The 17,806-nt window shown below is 37.5% G+C and overlaps 1 protein-coding gene across 2 annotated transcripts in view; it reads left to right on the forward strand.

The window, feature by feature from the left end:
- LOC124164319 (ubiquitin carboxyl-terminal hydrolase 10) overlaps positions 1–9,873 on the forward strand; it is a 48,695-nt gene extending 38,822 nt beyond the window's left edge. For both annotated transcript variants that reach the window (XM_046541582.1, XM_046541583.1), the window contains exons 9-11: positions 3–231; positions 3,325–3,387; positions 7,559–9,873. In XM_046541582.1, coding sequence (XP_046397538.1) covers positions 3–231; positions 3,325–3,387; positions 7,559–7,788 — 522 coding nt within the window. In that variant the 3' untranslated portion in view covers positions 7,789–9,873. The remainder of the gene's footprint in view (positions 1–2; positions 232–3,324; positions 3,388–7,558) is intronic.
- Positions 9,874–17,806: the final 7,933 nt, after the last annotated feature.

Here is a 17,806-nt window from a genome sequence, read left to right on the forward strand (position 1 = left end):
AGAAGGCGCAGTCTGTCAAGGATGCCATGGAATTGCTTGTGGGTCGCGATCAACTGGAAGGCTTGACCAGTTTGAAAACCCATCGTGAAGTGGAAGCATGGCAGCAAGTCACCCTAGAGGAATTGCCACCTGTCCTAATTCTGCACTTGAAGTGGTTTGACTATAAATTGGATGGTTGCTCCAAAATAGTGAAGAGTGTAGAATTCATGGTGGATTTGAAGGTTGATGGAAGTAAGTTCTCATACTTTTTGTTTGTGTGCAAGTGAATTGATTTATATACGCATGATCTGATATTTAATGATAGTATACTGGCAGAATTCATGCGGATTGGTTTGGTTATTTCCCTAGGTAATTTTCAGTTGAAAAATCAAAAAAGTTGTCACACAGCTGTTATTGTAGTTACTGCTACTTTTAATTACTTGAAATCTTATGGGCTTAGATGAAGAAATTAACAAATATAAATTGTATGTATAGTGGTACATTCTCTGCATAGTATGGGCATTCATCACACAGTTCTAAGTTGAAATATCATTCAAACAAATTGTGTTGTCTGGTGATAGCATGCCTGGTGCTTGACAAGGAGGTTGTCTTAGTGACCTCATTGGTTTCAACCAGGCATAAAGCATAATGGAATTCTTCACAGGTGGTTTGTACATCAAATCACCTGCAGCCCATATATCCGCACAGTTGTTTCTTTTTACAGTGTGATCTTGATAATCTTAACATGCATGCAAACCATGACATGGCACTTATTAATATTAACAAAAATGGCATTAAAATGTTTTTCATTGAAGTAACAAAGATAACAAAAAAATCTTTGAAAAATTTAAACATCATACTGTATAGACAAATGTAAGAGACGCATCGGAGCTTAAGAAAAAAACTTTTTATCAGATTGCAAGGTTTTGCAGGCGTATGCCTGGACTTTTTACAGTTATCAAACTTTCCACAATCAGTACTAAAAATTTACGTGGCATTTTTCAGCTAAATTTATACCATATGTGTGGCACTTGGAGATAAGAAGGTAATCACTTATAGTCTTAACCGTATGAATTTTACTAGGGTTGGTTGGATAGAGTACCTCGGATCCGAATATCCACAGAAAATGCCCTTCACCTTAAACTGGATTCAAATTTGTTGAAGAAATTGAATCTGAATGCGAAATTTTAAAGCAATGCTTTCGTGAATGCAACTTCCCATAATAGGAGTAGAAAGAGTTCTGATCCAGTTCACGTATGCCATTACACTGCTATGCTTGTCCTACTCACAAACAATTTTGTTTACAAGCTCTCGTAGGAGTATTGGAATAGAATATCAGCCGTGGAAAATTTTAAAGCAAAACACGACAGACACTGATCTTCCCAAGAGATTGAGCCACGGCGTAGATTTCACAAAACCACCCTTGGCCCTCCATCAGCCCATGCCTTTTAAGGTTTTTTTCCTTTATGTGACCAAGCAGACTATAATTCATAAGCTTTAAAGGAAATGCCAAGTTACATGGGAACATACATGAAAGCATGTTTCATCCTTATCCCGTCAAACCGACTGATCATTTTTGGTCAGTCGGTTTGACGAGATGTCACGTTCAACGAAAATTCAGATTAAATTTAGTTTCAATTAAGTTGAGTTTAAATTTAGATCTGTCACACTAACATACATACCGCGTATACCTACGAGTCAAATCAACAGTAATTATGGTGAAGAGTTTATTTTTATTGCCAACCTGTATGGCCATTCGTCAGAATCTAATGATGATTCACTTCCTTTCATGGGTAGCATCAGTGCAGTCAAGCCAAATCAAATTCGTTCTTATTGGATGATTTGGAGGATTTGAATCATCCATCGTTCATTTTGAAGGATTCGGATTTGGCAGATTTTAATCTTACATCAAATCGTTCATTTTGAAACATTTGGGTGGAAAAAGTAGATTCAATTCACTCCGTTCATGCCTTTGAATTGTTCACTTTTGAACAATTCATTCGTGAACCGCACAGCTCTAGTGTGTATGTATTCCCCTTGTGAGTTTGAGTTGAAGAAGTTGGTCAGGGGAGTAAAGTTTTAAATTCATGGTGGAAGGGAAATAAAGTTCCTTATACTTTGTGAGTCTGTACTTCAGTTTTCATATTTTTGAACTTTGACGATATTTGTGGTAGAGCCCTGAATAAGCTAGGATTCATCCAGTGTGCTGTAGGAAGATTTGGGGGTAAAAAAGTCTGCTGTGTTTTGTCTTGGCCAGCTACACCTCGAGTATGCAGGGTGCATGTGGTATCTGGCACAGAAAGACTCAATCTGTGACCTCCGTATCCATGTTTTCCTGTTACCTGTAACACATCACTCTCTCTTCACCACAGCTATCCTATAATTGGAGAAAGATTTTCACCCACATTGTACCTCTGTTTTTGAGCAATGTATGTACTCCAGTGTTGTCGTTTTAAGGCTTTAAAGTGATGTGTGTGGTATTATGGTTTTCTCTCCAAAATTCTGAACTTCATAACATACATAAGAAAGCTGGAGGATTCGTCAGAAGCTGCCGAGAGCATACAGAAAGCATAGCATAGACATTAAACGAATCAGGCTGGGAGCCGTTAGAAACTCTTGAGGCTTCATGCTAAGCTTAGATTGCCTGAGCAACTAAGAATACATGTCTTTAAGAGAGATGAGCAGACCTTCGCTCTTACCTGAGAGAATTTTGGAGTTATTTATCTCCAGACATGGTACAACAATCATGAATTCTATACATGTTAGCAGCATTCATGTTGGCGATGAAATGCACCTGCCTTGTATTAAAGCTCTATGAAGCTCAGAATGCAGTTTATCCTTCTCTTTTCAAAGCCTGGTTCACGGCCCTCCAGCTTCAGTTTCAGATTTCTTCAGTATTTGTGCTGTTTTTGCATCTTCAGCTCCTCCCAGACAATGGTTTCACGCAGTCTTCTACACCTGCTTCTACATTTTGATGACTTCCCAATAAATAACAAAATTGCCATTCCAGTCAGTGATTTACTTGCACACCATGCAATGTTTTTGAAAATTAGTGAAGTGATCAGGAAATTTTGCTTAAGTCTTAGGATTACAGGTGCTTAGGCAACTGTATTAGTAAGAAACGGAAGGTTTCCATGTCCTATGAAGGGTTATCCTCTCTTTTCAAGCAATTTTGCACAATTTATCCTAGCATGTGGCTCATAATGCGGTAATTAAGAGGTCCTTGGTCTGTTTTGCTTTTTTATTATTATCTGGTAATTTTTGTATGTGTAAAAACCGTTGGTGCTTGTTGGATTAACAATCAATTACTTCAAATGTTCTAAAGTTAAAATTTTCAATTTTCAGAGCTCATGTCTGCCAACAAAACCAAGTATGGAGTCAAGCAGAAGCACTATAAACTCTTTGCTGGTAAGTTCTAATTTTTGTTACTGCCTGTATGGTAACTGTTACACATTCCTCGTTTCAGTGTTATACAGTATTGGTTGCAATTCTTGCGGAAGAATTAAAACTTTTAACTCTTAAATTCACAATAAGCTTTGTTACTTCAATTTTTTTCAATATGACTGGTAAATTATTGTGAATTTAGTGCCCACCTTTGCTCCGGGAATGGTTGTGTTTAGTGCAGCTATATCATGGTGAATGGTGGGTAAATGAATGACTAAGCCTGAGGTTAGAGTGGTTCGTGACTGTATGACTGCTCTTGTAGGTCTTAGTGACATACCATTGTTAGTTAATATTTTTGCTCATTCTAAGTATCGATAACCGAGAAAGCGTATTTGCATAAATAAGTTGTTAAAAGGGATTACACGAAGTGTTATTTCTTATGACTTCTACCCTCCTCCCTGCAGCCTTGGTCCTTTTTCCTCTCCAAATCTTTGAGGAACTTGAGTGGATTCCATTGACTCCTTGGCAGAAAAGGTGTCACGTATTTCTTCCACACTGGCCTGGGTTTGAGAGATATTGGCATGTAAAGATTTCGCACACCATGACTTCCCTTGTGTAATAACTCGCCCTCAACTATGGTGGTGGCAGCGGTGCTGTCTAGGGACAGTGCTGGGTCAGTGACTCCCATCGTGTACAGCCTGGGTTCCAGTCCTGATTTCCTATCAAATGGTTCCATGTTTCAGGCGGCACTCAGCTAAAATGTTCATCTGTGGGGAAACAATTGGATTAGGTTATAAATTGTGGTGTCTACAGGCTATCTCTATCAGTTTTTGCCGTATGGAGAGGTGGAACCAGAAATTGATAGCTCTAGGAATTCTAAGTTCACTTGGTAAAAGGGTTGTTCTTAATTTGGTGAATTTTTATAGGTCTCCAAAAATTCATGCTAAGTATTTTGATAGTTTCTTCACCAGTTACAGTCTATTAGCAACTGAGCAAGGGACAATGGTTATTTTGTAATGGGAGCAGTAAGAGAAAATCAAACCGGAAACTGGGCACTCATGTCTTCGGGAAATGTGGCAAAAAGCGTGACAGGGATTTCTACTATTCATCTGACAGGTCAAAAAATATTCTCTTAATGCGATGGCATGATAATTCTGTCTTTGCTGTTGCTTCAAATTACGGGAATATGGAACCCATAGTAAGGACGAAAAGGTATTACCGGAGACTGAAGAAAAGCAAAATATCATCAACGGTTGCAATCAGGGAATGGGAGGGGTAGATTTATCAGATATGGGGAAGCAAAATATTACGCAGATGAGTCACATGGCTTGTGAGACGAAGGTCCCGGCGCTGAATTTGCGGAAGAATGCCGACAGAGAAGCTATAACTGGTAGATTCAATCTACTAATGCTAAAATTTCATGGGAAAATGCTTTTTTAATGCGTAAAAATTATGAAGAGGGAAAATTGTTCCAGGCTATTAATATTTTTTTATTCATCACTGGCAGTAGGACGGTAGTTGCGCAGTTATTTTAATAGCTCACTTAAAAAAAGTGATCTAAACTCCGGAATCGGGGTTCCACTGGATTAGTATACAGAAAGCGTTCGGCCATGTATTGAGATTTTCAATAGTAATGAGTTAATATTGCTGACTTCTGGGAAATCTCTTCCCACTGAAATGATGAATGACTATGGCTATTAAGAAGGTACGTGATGTTATGAACCATAATCTCAGTGCAGTTGTTTGATAAGAACTGTATTCAAAGGCTGCTATTATGGATGGAATAGCATTATGCTATTCTTCATTATTGCAACCGATGTTGCTATAATATAGCGTATTGCAACGCCTATGCTATTTGGTATTCAGAACGGTTGCAATTCGTGTTTTTACTACACCGGAAGACGTAATTCTCAGAATAGCATAGGCCCGTTGCTATTTACTATTATGAACGGCGAATTGCAACCGGTAGGCTTGCTATAATATTACGCGGTCTTCGATGCCGAGCAATTCGGTATTGCAACCAGAAAACGTGCGCATTGCGATGTCGAATTGTTTTTCTGAGGTTAAAGTAACCTAATCAAGCATTGAAAAATGGAATAATAGCCAAAAATAAAATGATATCAGCTTTATTTTAATTAAATAATAGTAGCATAAGTGATGAATATTTAACTAGTTAAGTGATTTGGTTAGGAATTAACATTCGAGCTTAATATATGAAGCACAAGCTTGCTTCATCGACAGTACGAAAACAATAACAATTAATGCAAAGAATTACTACCATTAGCCCAAATTTTACATGTTTTATTCATATTTACAATTCATAATTTTATTTCATCACTTGACTTGCTACTAAAAATATCCTCAATGTAGGCTATCAGGTCGATTCTTGAAAAATTTCAAGCTTGTGTTAACACACTAACTCGCCAAATATATTAATAGTTATAGCTTTCAATGAAAACCATATATTACCATAATAATACCATATACTTTGATCAGCCGTTCATTTCCTCAATTGGACAGTATATACAAATACATGCAACGAGTCGAAATTGTTTTCCCCACTATTCGCTGCCTTCTACAATTAAAACTAAAAATTTACTAAATTATAAACACGGGCAGTCGACTTGAATTACTTGCTTGAAAACAAAGGATTTCTCCGAACACCAATAAAGTTTCCGAACAAATATGATTCACCACAAACGTTTAATGGAATATCCATGCACTACATCATTAATGCAATATATATCATGTGGAATTGAATACAAATTGTTTCCTCTATAGACAAGTAAGTTATTCACACAATTAAGTTTCAGTTTATCGGCACAGTTCAGGGTCTATCAAAAATTTCAGTGAGCACATAATAAAATCAGCTGATACGAAAACAATGATAACAGACACAACAGCACTTTCCACACGATTCACTATTGCTAGATTCACTTTTTCACAGCTGTTCCATCCATCCTCAAATTCACCATCACCTCCCTCTGCTTTTTCCAAATATGCAGCTGAAATATCGATACTATTCCATCATAATACATGAAAGCACAGCTGTGACGTTGCCACCTACTTCATTTCCTAAACAGAGAATGAACACTGAAATTAGGGAGTCATAATAATATATAGATAACATTAGAAACGAAAGCTTCTAGTTCATACAGTAAAACGATATCGTCACGAGCAATACAATAAAAGTTGATACATATTACTTCTGATATGCAACAAACAGACTTCGAAGTCTAACACATTTACGAAGAAAATCAAACATATTTAGCTTTCAATGATTATTTCGCATAGCATATATCTCACGGTAAAGGACCGATCGGATATAGGTAAATCATTGAATATTTATGTCCGATAAATCATCATTATAACAACGAAATTATGACCTAACCCACCTGTCTGAAGCCATTGGGAAATTATCACAACCACAACAAACAGCTGATTTCTTAAATGAGATTTTCAAAGCGTATTATATATTTCCAAGGTTTAATATAATTTTTAAATGTAAATAAAGCAATTATTTATAATTTCAAGTCAATATTCCGTAAAATACAGAAAAATATATAAAATATCTTCTCCCTCATTGGTTACGCAAACTGTTCAGAAAGTTTTTCATACGGGAAGAGGCGGAGCTTCCAAATAGCTCGCGCAAGAAATAGCATGCTGCTATTCCGAACAAAATTATTACTACGCTTCATTCATAATACGGGGTCGTTGCTATAATGACCGGCAGAATAGCGTATGCTATTTTTTGCAACGCTTATCCATAATAGCAGCCAAAGATTCAATTAAATGAGTTCGTATGAGTAGTTACCTCAAGGGATGCATTTTGGCGCTTATCTGCTGATTGCAATTGTCTGGCTAAACATGTGGATGTACATTACCTAACCATGTGGGTGAGCTCAATTTGTTTACCTGGTAATGAAGAGTTTACTGTGATTAAGTGAAGTCAACGTTTCGAATGAAGAGTTTGTGTGCATGGCACTGCACTATACGCTAAGTTTGCATTGGAAGCATTTGCCTTCAATGGTGTACAAGTTTTTTTTTTTTTTTTTTTTCCAATGTGTTCTTCCGTGAACCTGTGGTTAAAACTTTCTTCTCCTGAAATTCCTGTTTCATTTCCCTTTTATGTATTTGACAGTTTATAAATTTCCACGTGATGAAAATTGACAGCTTTTGTTTCTCATGCTTTCAGTGGTGTACCATGATGGCAATGAGGCCACCAAGGGCCATTACATAACTGACGCCTACCACCAAGGACTGGGCGGTTGGATCAGATATGACGACTCCTCTGTCCGAGGCGTCTCTGAAGCAGCTGTCCTGAAGCCAAAGGCTCCCCGTGTACCTTACCTTCTGTATTATCGTCGTGCAGACACGATTGGCCGTGGGGCGTCCTCCTCGTCAAATTCTGAGAAACCTAGATAAGCCGTTTATTCGGGCCGTTATTTGGCTTGGCCTTTATTTTATTGTGGCTTAAGGGCGTGACACTGTCAAGGGCAGCCTGTTATCAGTTTGCATAGACCTCGGGGCCTGCTAAGAGTGAATTCCCCCTTGCGTAATGATTGCCTTTATATACTAACACATTTCCTCGAGCCGTTTGGCAAATAAGTATCCTCAACCCTCCCCTGTTAATATTACACACACATAAAGCACTAGATGGTTGACTTCGGAAATTATTTTATACATTTTGTAGAGAAAATGTTCATTAGGAGTTGATGATGGATTGTGTGAGTGTGGTATAAGTTTTAATTATAGTTGATGATTTTCATTACTGTGTGGTGTGGATACATTACTTACTGCTCTATTGGTTTCAATCACAGGAATGTTGAGTCCCTCTTATATCTCTTTGTTGTGTATTGGCATGGCTTTTTTGCGAGTGTGTTTGATGAATCGGGTAAAGAGTTGCCTGTAAAACATGGTTGTTGTGAATATGTGCAGTCTTGTATCAGGATGATGAATGTCATGTGAATCGGCCAATGGGAAGCCTTTTGGAGGGCTCGGAGAACTTCATTTGCATCATCAGTATCTTGCTGTTGTAATTTGCATTAGCTTTTCACGAGAACCATGCCAGTGTGTCTGCATGAGTTGGGTGAATAATGAGGACATTGTCTGGGCCCAGCCACGTAGTGGTCGTTGGGCGTGTGGCGTTGCGCCGAAGCCTGAGTGTCATTTGAATGCATTTCTGCCCTTAGTTGATTTGTACGTAGTGTGAAGTTGTGCTGGAGCCACACGTATAAAGTGCTGCACATTGATAGCTCATTTTTGTAGTGCTGACATGCATAAGAGTGAGTTGCCATTAACATGAGAAGCAGTAGCGAAGTGCACTTAAAATACGAGAGAATAGGGCTGTCAATATGAAGGTTAGGGGTGTTTTTACCTGTAATAAGTAATTATTTCTTATTGCTTCACTTATGGTTGGAGGAAATTGATGAAATTGTTAACACATGCTTATTTATTTATATCATTTAATACACCTGCAGTTGTTGATGTAGTCAATTACTCCTTTAACTGTTAATTATTAGCGTAAAGGAATACTTTTGGTTTTATAAGTGTCTGTGAAGAGCTCGTTGATGCTGCGAATGTCACTTGTATATTGAGTCTGTGATATTGAATCAATTGTATTTTTGAGCAATGGTGTGGTGTTGCTGATTAATGTTTATCACAGACTATTCTAGGAATAGTTTTTATGTTGAAGGACTAGTTTTTCAGTCCTGGACTTACTAAGTGGCTTGGCAATCCAGAATTAAGATTTACATTCATTGAAAAATATACTCACTTTGTTATGGTGCTCATTTTCATGGGTCATTATTTCAAAAAATCTGAAAAATTAATGTTTACCTCTCCAGTTTTGTCTCTCTTATTGTTCAGCTATTTCTAACGTTTTAGTTTTATGTAATAGCTTGCTACCCACTTCTCTCCTCAGTTTTGTATTGAGTCAAATTGTTAATTTGTGGGGTTTAGCCTGTTAATAGGTTATGGTGAGTATTTTATTTGAAATGTAGGAAAAATAGATTAACTGTACAAATTTACTGTGTATATAATGTATTGAATTGTCTGACTTTGAATTCTTCTATATGAGGTTTGCCATTACTTGATTTAAACCTTGTCCAGAGGTTGTGACTGATAGAACTGTACATACAAATCTTTTGTAAGTTGTTCCTTGACTTGAAAAGTCTGAAAGCTGTTACTTTTAACTGCTGATATTGCCTCCAGGTGGTTGCAGCTATTAAATTGTTGGAAGCCTTGATGGAAGTAATTGATTATTTGCGTCCCGTGGAATCTTGTTTTGTACTTTCGATATATTTTCTATTCCTTCTCTGAAAGGGAAGGGGTTGTAGTTGATGTGTGATAGATAGTCCTGGTCTTAAAGTGTAGGTATGACAGGTTTTGTGTAAATACTCCGCTTAATAACTTCCTTTTTGTGTAAAACTTTGTTTGAACTTGTTTTAAAAAATATTGTATAGAGCTATATAGACAACTTGTAAATAAATGCCATAAGTCTGGTTATTATTGATGTGTGTCATTTAAGGGTGAACTGATTGAATGTGTTCATCTACCCATGGGTACTTTTCCATCTATTTTTTTCTTCCTCTATGTTTCCGTGCATAACAACTGTGCCTCAATACACGGCCAACCGTGTTATTCTTTTGGATCTGTATCTGTAGCTTTTCTCTCCTCATTTCTTGCCCTTGCCATCAATTTTATCTTCGGCCTCTTCATCCGGCAATAGGTCGCTAAGTCCTCGTATTCTTATCTGATCACCTTTTCCAATGTTCACAGCTTCTGAATCATGGAATACCACCACCCACTCAAATATTTTCTCATCCTGATTCCTGTCTTGGCCTTTGAGCATAGCAGCGACCTCTTTGCTATGAGCGCATCCTTAGCTTGGGCTGTTGTTGACACTTGCGTCCTGCTTCTTCCATCCCACGTAATGGTGCTCAGAACATAAATTGTTTATCTTCATTTTACAGAGGGAATTGATAAAAGAAAAAAATCAAACATCAGTAATACATAGGAGTAACAGCGAAGTGTATGAAAAATGTCACAGCTGGGGGAACTCCTGGGGAAAATGACTGATAGGCGAGATGTCCAGAGTTTTTTTCTGGGAAATGCAACACTGCAAGTTCGAGCAATGAGTCTGAGTGGGATCTTCACTGTCTGGCATAGAGTTCTGTGGGGCACAGTCAAGTGAGCACTTCTAGCAAGGTATAATTTATGGATAGCTCCCTTACATACTAGGTCAAATGTGCCAAATTTCAGTTGGTTTATTCCCTTCAGTTCCAATTCTTCTCTTCCTTGGACGTTCTGGATGTCTCTTTATTTGCGAGCGTGGCCTAAACACTTTATTTCATGCTTTTTTTAAATGTTAGTCATTTTCCAAGATCCTCAGTATCTGGCTGAGCCGGATAAGACAGTGAATTCGGCCCCAAAGCGGATTGAAGTCAATCTGGCTTCTACGTTTGGGAAATAAATATTTTTCCATCATTTGTTAGTCCTATTAAGTTGTCCGCATGTATCTCCGTGAAAAATTGAGATACTGACGTTTTAAAAACTTAAAGATTAATCCGTAAACGACATACAATTGTTTACATTAATGAATTTTAGTTTGCGATCAAAATTTAGCAAGTGGTTAAAAAAGAAAGAGAACTCCTGTTCCTTCAGTGGGTCATGTTCAGGCGGATCATTCATCTCGATTCAACTAACCTTGGTTCCTTTATGGTCTCAGATTTCGATGGATATTTCCGCATGTGTCTACATCAACCTCAAACTATTATTGTGCGTTTTCTACACGTTTTAATGTTTTTGCCATACCTTAAGTGAGCCCTCAAGTCAAGATTCGCCAACTAATGAGAATATCAGATCGATAGTCTTAATTATATACAGTCTTACAATACACTTGGCATCTTGGAAGGAAATAAGTTTGCTACAATTATCCTTTCTAAGATTAGGGTCGAGTCATAAAAATTTCTTCCGGAAAGCTTCATAGATTTTAAAAATTTACCAGTTACGCACCAGAATTGATACACTTCGTTTTTACTTTCAAGATTACGAAGGAGATGAGAACAATTCTAAATTTCCTATTCATTCACTAAAACAACAGGTTTCGTGTGTCTACCAGGGGCGCTGCAAGGAATTAAGGCTAAGGGGGGAGGGGTTTAGGTGCAACTAATACTGGGGCAGTGGAGTAGCGAGGGGGTGTTTTGGGTGATAAACCCCCCCCCCCCATAAAGTTTAATCCATTTTACTTAATTGGAATATTACTAATAGAATGGTGTAAGGATGATTAAAATATCCCTCAGAAAGCCGTAAAACTCACCATTTTGAACCAATTATCTTTAAAATTCCGCAATTTATTAATCTCGCACCTACGGATTATCCTGGTGGGTATACTATACCTCCACGTGTTAGTTGCAACTAAACCCTCCCCCCCCCCCCCAGCCTTAATTCCTAGCTTCGCCCCTGTACTGGGGGGTCCTGGGGGTGTGGTATACTCGCCAGGGTAAGCGGTAGGTGCGGGGCTCCTCCCCCAGAAAAAAAATGAAGGTAAATGGTTCACAATGGTGTGTTTTACGGCCTTCTGAGGGATATTTTATTTATCTTCAAACTATTCTGTAGGAAAAATGAAACTAATCTAATTAAGTAAAATACATTGAACTTTCTCTATCCCCCCCCCCCCCCCTCGCTACGCCACTGGACTGACTACCATCTCAGCACATATTTAGCCGCATCCTTAAATACGAGGATAATATGCATAAGGGCCGTGACGACGAAACCTATCTATGGACGCAGAGTATGAAGAATCCACTCCGTATTTTGGGATAAATGGGAGTTGAATTTCCGCATTTTTGGAGATACGCCTATCATTACGTCGTAATGACCGGCACGTGGCAGCTACCTCGCTTACGGCGGGCGGGCAACGATTCCTGCGAATTATTCACAGTTTTTTTAGCAGAGGGACTTGTTAAATCTGGACTTATTTTTGACTACTGCAATTTTTATTTTATCATTAACTAGCCGGCCACCCGGCGCGGCGTTCTCCGCAAGGATGGTACCCAGAAAAGGAGGATCTTACAATTTGGAATTCATGGTCGTATTGACCTCTCAGTTGGAAAATAAGAAAGAACGTAAGAAGAAACACGGTTTGTCGCAATGCGCGGTTAATGGGGCAGTAACGTTTTTCGTGGGCCTTTTATCTGTGAACGGTTAAGTTGCGATAAAAGGCAGTATTGGATTTGGAAGTCGCCAAATCGGCCTTCACCCTGCACGCTGCGCGCCCAAAAATATACAAACATTGGAGAGTTAATGAGGATGTTATCGGAAGGTTATCTGAGCGCTCTTGTAGTGTTCGGCAATGAGAAAATGATGCAAAGGTCTCATCGGACGCAACCTGAAGTAGCACAACGCGGTTCGATAGCATGCGATGCACCCTTGTACGAAGTTTGGTCGAAATCCGTGTATGGAAACGCATAGCGGACAGGTATCCTCTTTTATACTTATAGATAGGGCAACATTTTCATCCAGCTGCAGGCTAACATGAGGTGAGTTTAGTCTGAAATTTCCAGCTGTCAAGCCGTGTTCCAACGCCGCTCATTTAAATTTAAAAAATAATTGCGAACTAAAAAAAACGGGGCAGTCGTGGGACTGGCTGACAGAAGTGAAAACTGAAATCATTATTATCCATTTATTTTTTATATAGATTTAATATTATTAAAGAACTAATTTTTCCAGTAATACTCATTTTTCAACAAGAATTTAAATTATTTTCAGCAAACTGTTTATTATTAAATAAATATTAAAAATACGATGCGTATGAATAGAAAGTAGCATCATTTATATATTAAAATATAATATGCTTTTATTTCTTTACCGTACAAAATTTTTACATCTATAATTTATGTTACAATGTAATATGCTTTTATGGCACTATTTTACAATATTTTTAAAACTAGTTTACATAAAACATTTTTACTTCTGAAAATTTAACTTTCATGTACAGTTTGAACAACACTTTCACCATCTTGACGACCAGCACTATCATCATCTATTTGTAAAACTGATACAATAGGTTTATGGTAGCTAAAATAAGAAATGAACAATTTTGATTCAAATCTATTTAAATGTCTTGTAAAGACCGCATCTATTATAGTTTCATATTTCGTAGTACTGAGATTGCGATCATTTGACATTTTTAATCCAAATTCATTATTTAAAAAGTACATATGTACAGTATAGAACTAGAAGCAGACAGATGCCAGCATTCAGTATGTAAAAGTATAGCAGTGACGCAACCTTACACTATACACACTACACATATGTATATCTCGCTGTAGCGATCGCGGTGCCGGGTCGGTGACGCTCACGTGAATGCTATGCTTTTTCCCCATCCCACAAAAGTGCTTAACGCCGCTAAAAAATTTTCACTTCAAAAAATTAATGATTTGATGAAATGGAAATTGAATTGATATTATTCTTACATTTAAGTATATTGATGTAGTAAAAATTTAATGATATCTCATTAAAAAGATCACTTTTGGAAATATTACTATGGGAAATTTTGAGTAATATGACCGAATGATTTTTGCATGTAATTCCAACTAAGCGGACCATTTAAGATCATTTTTGGAAATATTATTATGGAAAACTTGGAGTAATATGATCGAATGAATTTTGCATATCATTCCAATTAAATTCATGTTTTAATGTACAAATCAATTCCAAGAGCTACAAAGAAACTGCAAATTTGTTATCCTTGCAAACTATCTCTAATTAACTATCATTGCAAAATATAAGAGAAAGTAAAACCAAAATAAGCATGTAATATGCGCGTTGAAACCTGTTTATGATATTGCTTGCTTTCAATCGAAATTAACAAAAGTGGGATTTCTATCGTTGGAAAAAAGTTCAATTCTTATTAAGACAAATCGGATCACATCCAGAAATAAAACGAACTTTTTAGACTGGTATCACTGTTGACGATGTTTAAAGAATTCGCTAAAATAATTTCTCGTATTTTCAAAATATATATACTATCTTACTTTCTAGGGATGGACGGATCCAGGATTTTTTTCGGATCCGGATTCGGATCGGATCCTTGATTTTCGGAGCCGGATCTTTCGGATCCAAATGCATTTTCATATTTCTGCTATTAAACGAAGAAATTATTCAAGTACTTTCCTTCATAAAAGGAAAAAAAATATTGAAAAATCATGAATTTACAATAGATTTCTTTGAAAAATGAAGTTTTTATCGATTATGAAGGGTGTTAAAATTAGTTTGAAACCCTCTACTTTGTACTCTGTTGTTTAAAAACTCCCCCCTCCCCCTGGTGTTGGACCCCACCCCTCTAACGAAGACAATGATTTATGGCCCGTGTGATTTCGGAAACGAAAAAAAAATAAAAGAGGTACGAGCTGATGGACGGCCGAAGGTGGTTTTCTGAAATCTGCGACGTAGTTACTTTTGACGTGGTTATTATCCTACGGCGCTGAGATTCCCCCGATAATTGTTCAATCTCTCGGGAAGAGTCACAGTATGAGCCAGTTGTATTTTGCCTTTTTTTCCACGGCTGAAATTCTGCTACGTAACTTCGGATCCAGATCCGATGTCTTCCGCGACTTTGGATCCGATGTATCCTATGAAGGGCAATATCTGCGGATATTTAGATCCGAGGTATCCGATCCGACCATCCCTATTACTTACTATTATTATGGCATGGGTATTTTTGAAAATGAAGTCATAATAGCTGGTTGTATGTCCAAATACAGCTCTCGCCATAGATTCGTCAAAAGCGTACCTATTGTTAATAATATAGATAATAAACATTGGCATCGTTGATTGTTTATGGTTGAAGGTGTAGTAGGTCAGTGGCGCATCGGGTATGGGGGATAAAACCCTCTCCAGAGCTCAGAGAAATTTTTAAGTTTAATCCATTTTACTTAATTGGATTGATATTACTATAAATAGAATAGTGTAAAGATTAATAAAGTATCCCTCAGAAAGCCGCAAAAGTCACCGTTTTGAACCATTTCTCTTAAAATTCCGCAATTTATATATATCGCAGGTACCGCTTGTCCTGGTGGGTATACCATACACCCACACACCCCGGTATTAGTTACACCTAAACCCCCAGCAGCCTTAATTCCTAGCTGCGCCCCTGTAGTAGGTAATATTACTTTGGTCTGGAGCAGTCATCACGTCCACAGACTTTTATTAAAAGGCCACTGTGGTGTGTGCGAGGTTTAGCTCAATGAGTAATGCAACACACATTTTTTCACGGCCAATTTTGGTCGAAGAAACTTGGCATTTCTTGTGGGACATTTTCAAACAGTCCCACTTCGTCTCGTACAGTTGCATTGACTTCCGAATTGAGTGACCGCGCTGTATGGAGATGTTAAAATGGCGTCTGTGACGTAGGTGCGTTACGAACAACGGGCTGACATGGAATTTTGCGTAAAAAAGGGGTGTCTCAGATAAAATTTAACCGCTTGCAGTATGTCTACAGTGATCTGGCAATGGACAAAAGTACGGTGAGTCATTGGTAAACGCGTGATTCGTCATCGCCGCTACGATGATATTTAAAAAAAGAGTAGTTCTATCAATCAACATAATTTAAATTCCGAATTATTAATCTTATTTCATTGCTTGTGGAACAAGCATCGAACATTTTCGTAAAAATTGCTCACTCAAGATTTCGTAGATTTTCATTGATTTTTGGCGATCTATAAAAATTAAACAAATTACTTTGGAAAAAAATAACTTCAGTTTAAGATGCCCTGAACATTCTAAAATGACGAGTCCCGTTGCGAAATGAAAAAGTCGATATTTTGATTTTTGGCCAGCTTTTTTCGATTTCAGCCCACTCTGCGACGTTAGCTCCGACGCCGACCAGCAAAATGGTAAGTACAGGCATACAGGCCCTCCCTACAAGGCGGCATCAAACCAAAGCAATGAATGGAGACTACATTGAAGAAAATTGTTTTGTAGGTAAAAGATTATGGAAATACATGGTGTGATTGAATGCTGAATAAAACAAACCCCTGTTTCAGAAAAAATGTATCGCATTATTAATAGGGTAGTTTCCTTCATCATAGAAAACGAAAGGCATTGATTGCGATTCGTTTCCCACCATTAGGGTTTTCATAATATACAAATTATTCGATTTCAGAAGTCCCAGTTTAAACGAATGGCAATGGTGAATTTTAACCGCATTTGAAAAAGGCCAGATTGGCGCCCATGCGATGCCACTCCACGTGACGTCGCAGGGACCTAATTTCTGTACGAGTAGATAGGAGTTTTACATCGTCTGAGATTACCAATGCATGCATGAGGCACAGAGCTCAGGGAAACATCTCTTAATAATCACCTATTAAAATTGTCTAAGGTCGGAAAATTTCCTTAATTTGATAAGGTAGTAATAATCCATATTTAAGCCAAGCGCTACTTGCTAGCAGCCTGCGTCGTATCAGCGCTCAAGCCTCTCCTCAAGGTCACCTCACAGGGCGGCAGCGGGAACCAGAAATATGTCACACGAACTTTTCCCATCATTCCTACTTAGCCGTCGCGTTTTCGCGCGCTTGAAAATTTTCAAGTTTTGTTTAATCGCGAAAAATAGATATCGTCATTCGAAAATCTAAGAGCGTGAATTGCGTACTCCAGGAGTAATAATCTTTCGATTTAGATAAAAAAATAATAGGTAACCACCCTATTGAAGTCTCCTCGTATTCCTAATGGAGCAGCGCCGGAGTAACCGTTAATTTTTAAATGTTTTCTAAACAACCATTCGTGTGCTGCCACTAAATTTTGTTTGTGGAAAGATGACTAGATAATAAAGCGAACCTATGAGTCAATTCTGACGGGGAGTATGTGAGAAAAGTTATTTAACAATTATTAAAACATTGAAATGTAACAATTATAAAAATACCATGCCATGGATTGTTTACACATGTATTGCGCAAAGTCTTAGCTTTAAGATAAAAATTCGTCCATATTGATTTAGAAAAATTTATAACGTAAAATTGTATTTTAATATATTTTTATTTCAACACTTGCTATTTACTAAAATGATGCATTAAAATAATTGGTGATTGTTTTTCGGGTTCATTCCGCGTTTGATGGAGGAAACTACCCTATTTGACGTTGAAAAAACGCGTTCAGTCGTAGCAATTCCTGGTAAGGGCACAAGCATATTCCACAATTTTTAGTGCAGTATTTTATTGAACATGATTTATTTCAAAATGATGAAATGTTTCTAACTATTTGTTCTCTAATCTGACTTGTGCTGAAGTCCGACATTTAACCTTTCCCTAATAATTATATATTTTTTTAAATAATGATACCTCATCGTAAAGATCATTTTCGGAAATGGTAAGGGAGTTTGGGGTAATAGCGGTCACCTAAGGGAAAAATGAGTATAAAGTTTCAATTTGTTTTAAATTTGGAA

This window comes from Ischnura elegans, chromosome 8 (genome assembly GCF_921293095.1).
Source record: "Ischnura elegans chromosome 8, ioIscEleg1.1, whole genome shotgun sequence".
NCBI classification, from domain to species: Eukaryota; Metazoa; Arthropoda; class Insecta; order Odonata; family Coenagrionidae; genus Ischnura; species Ischnura elegans.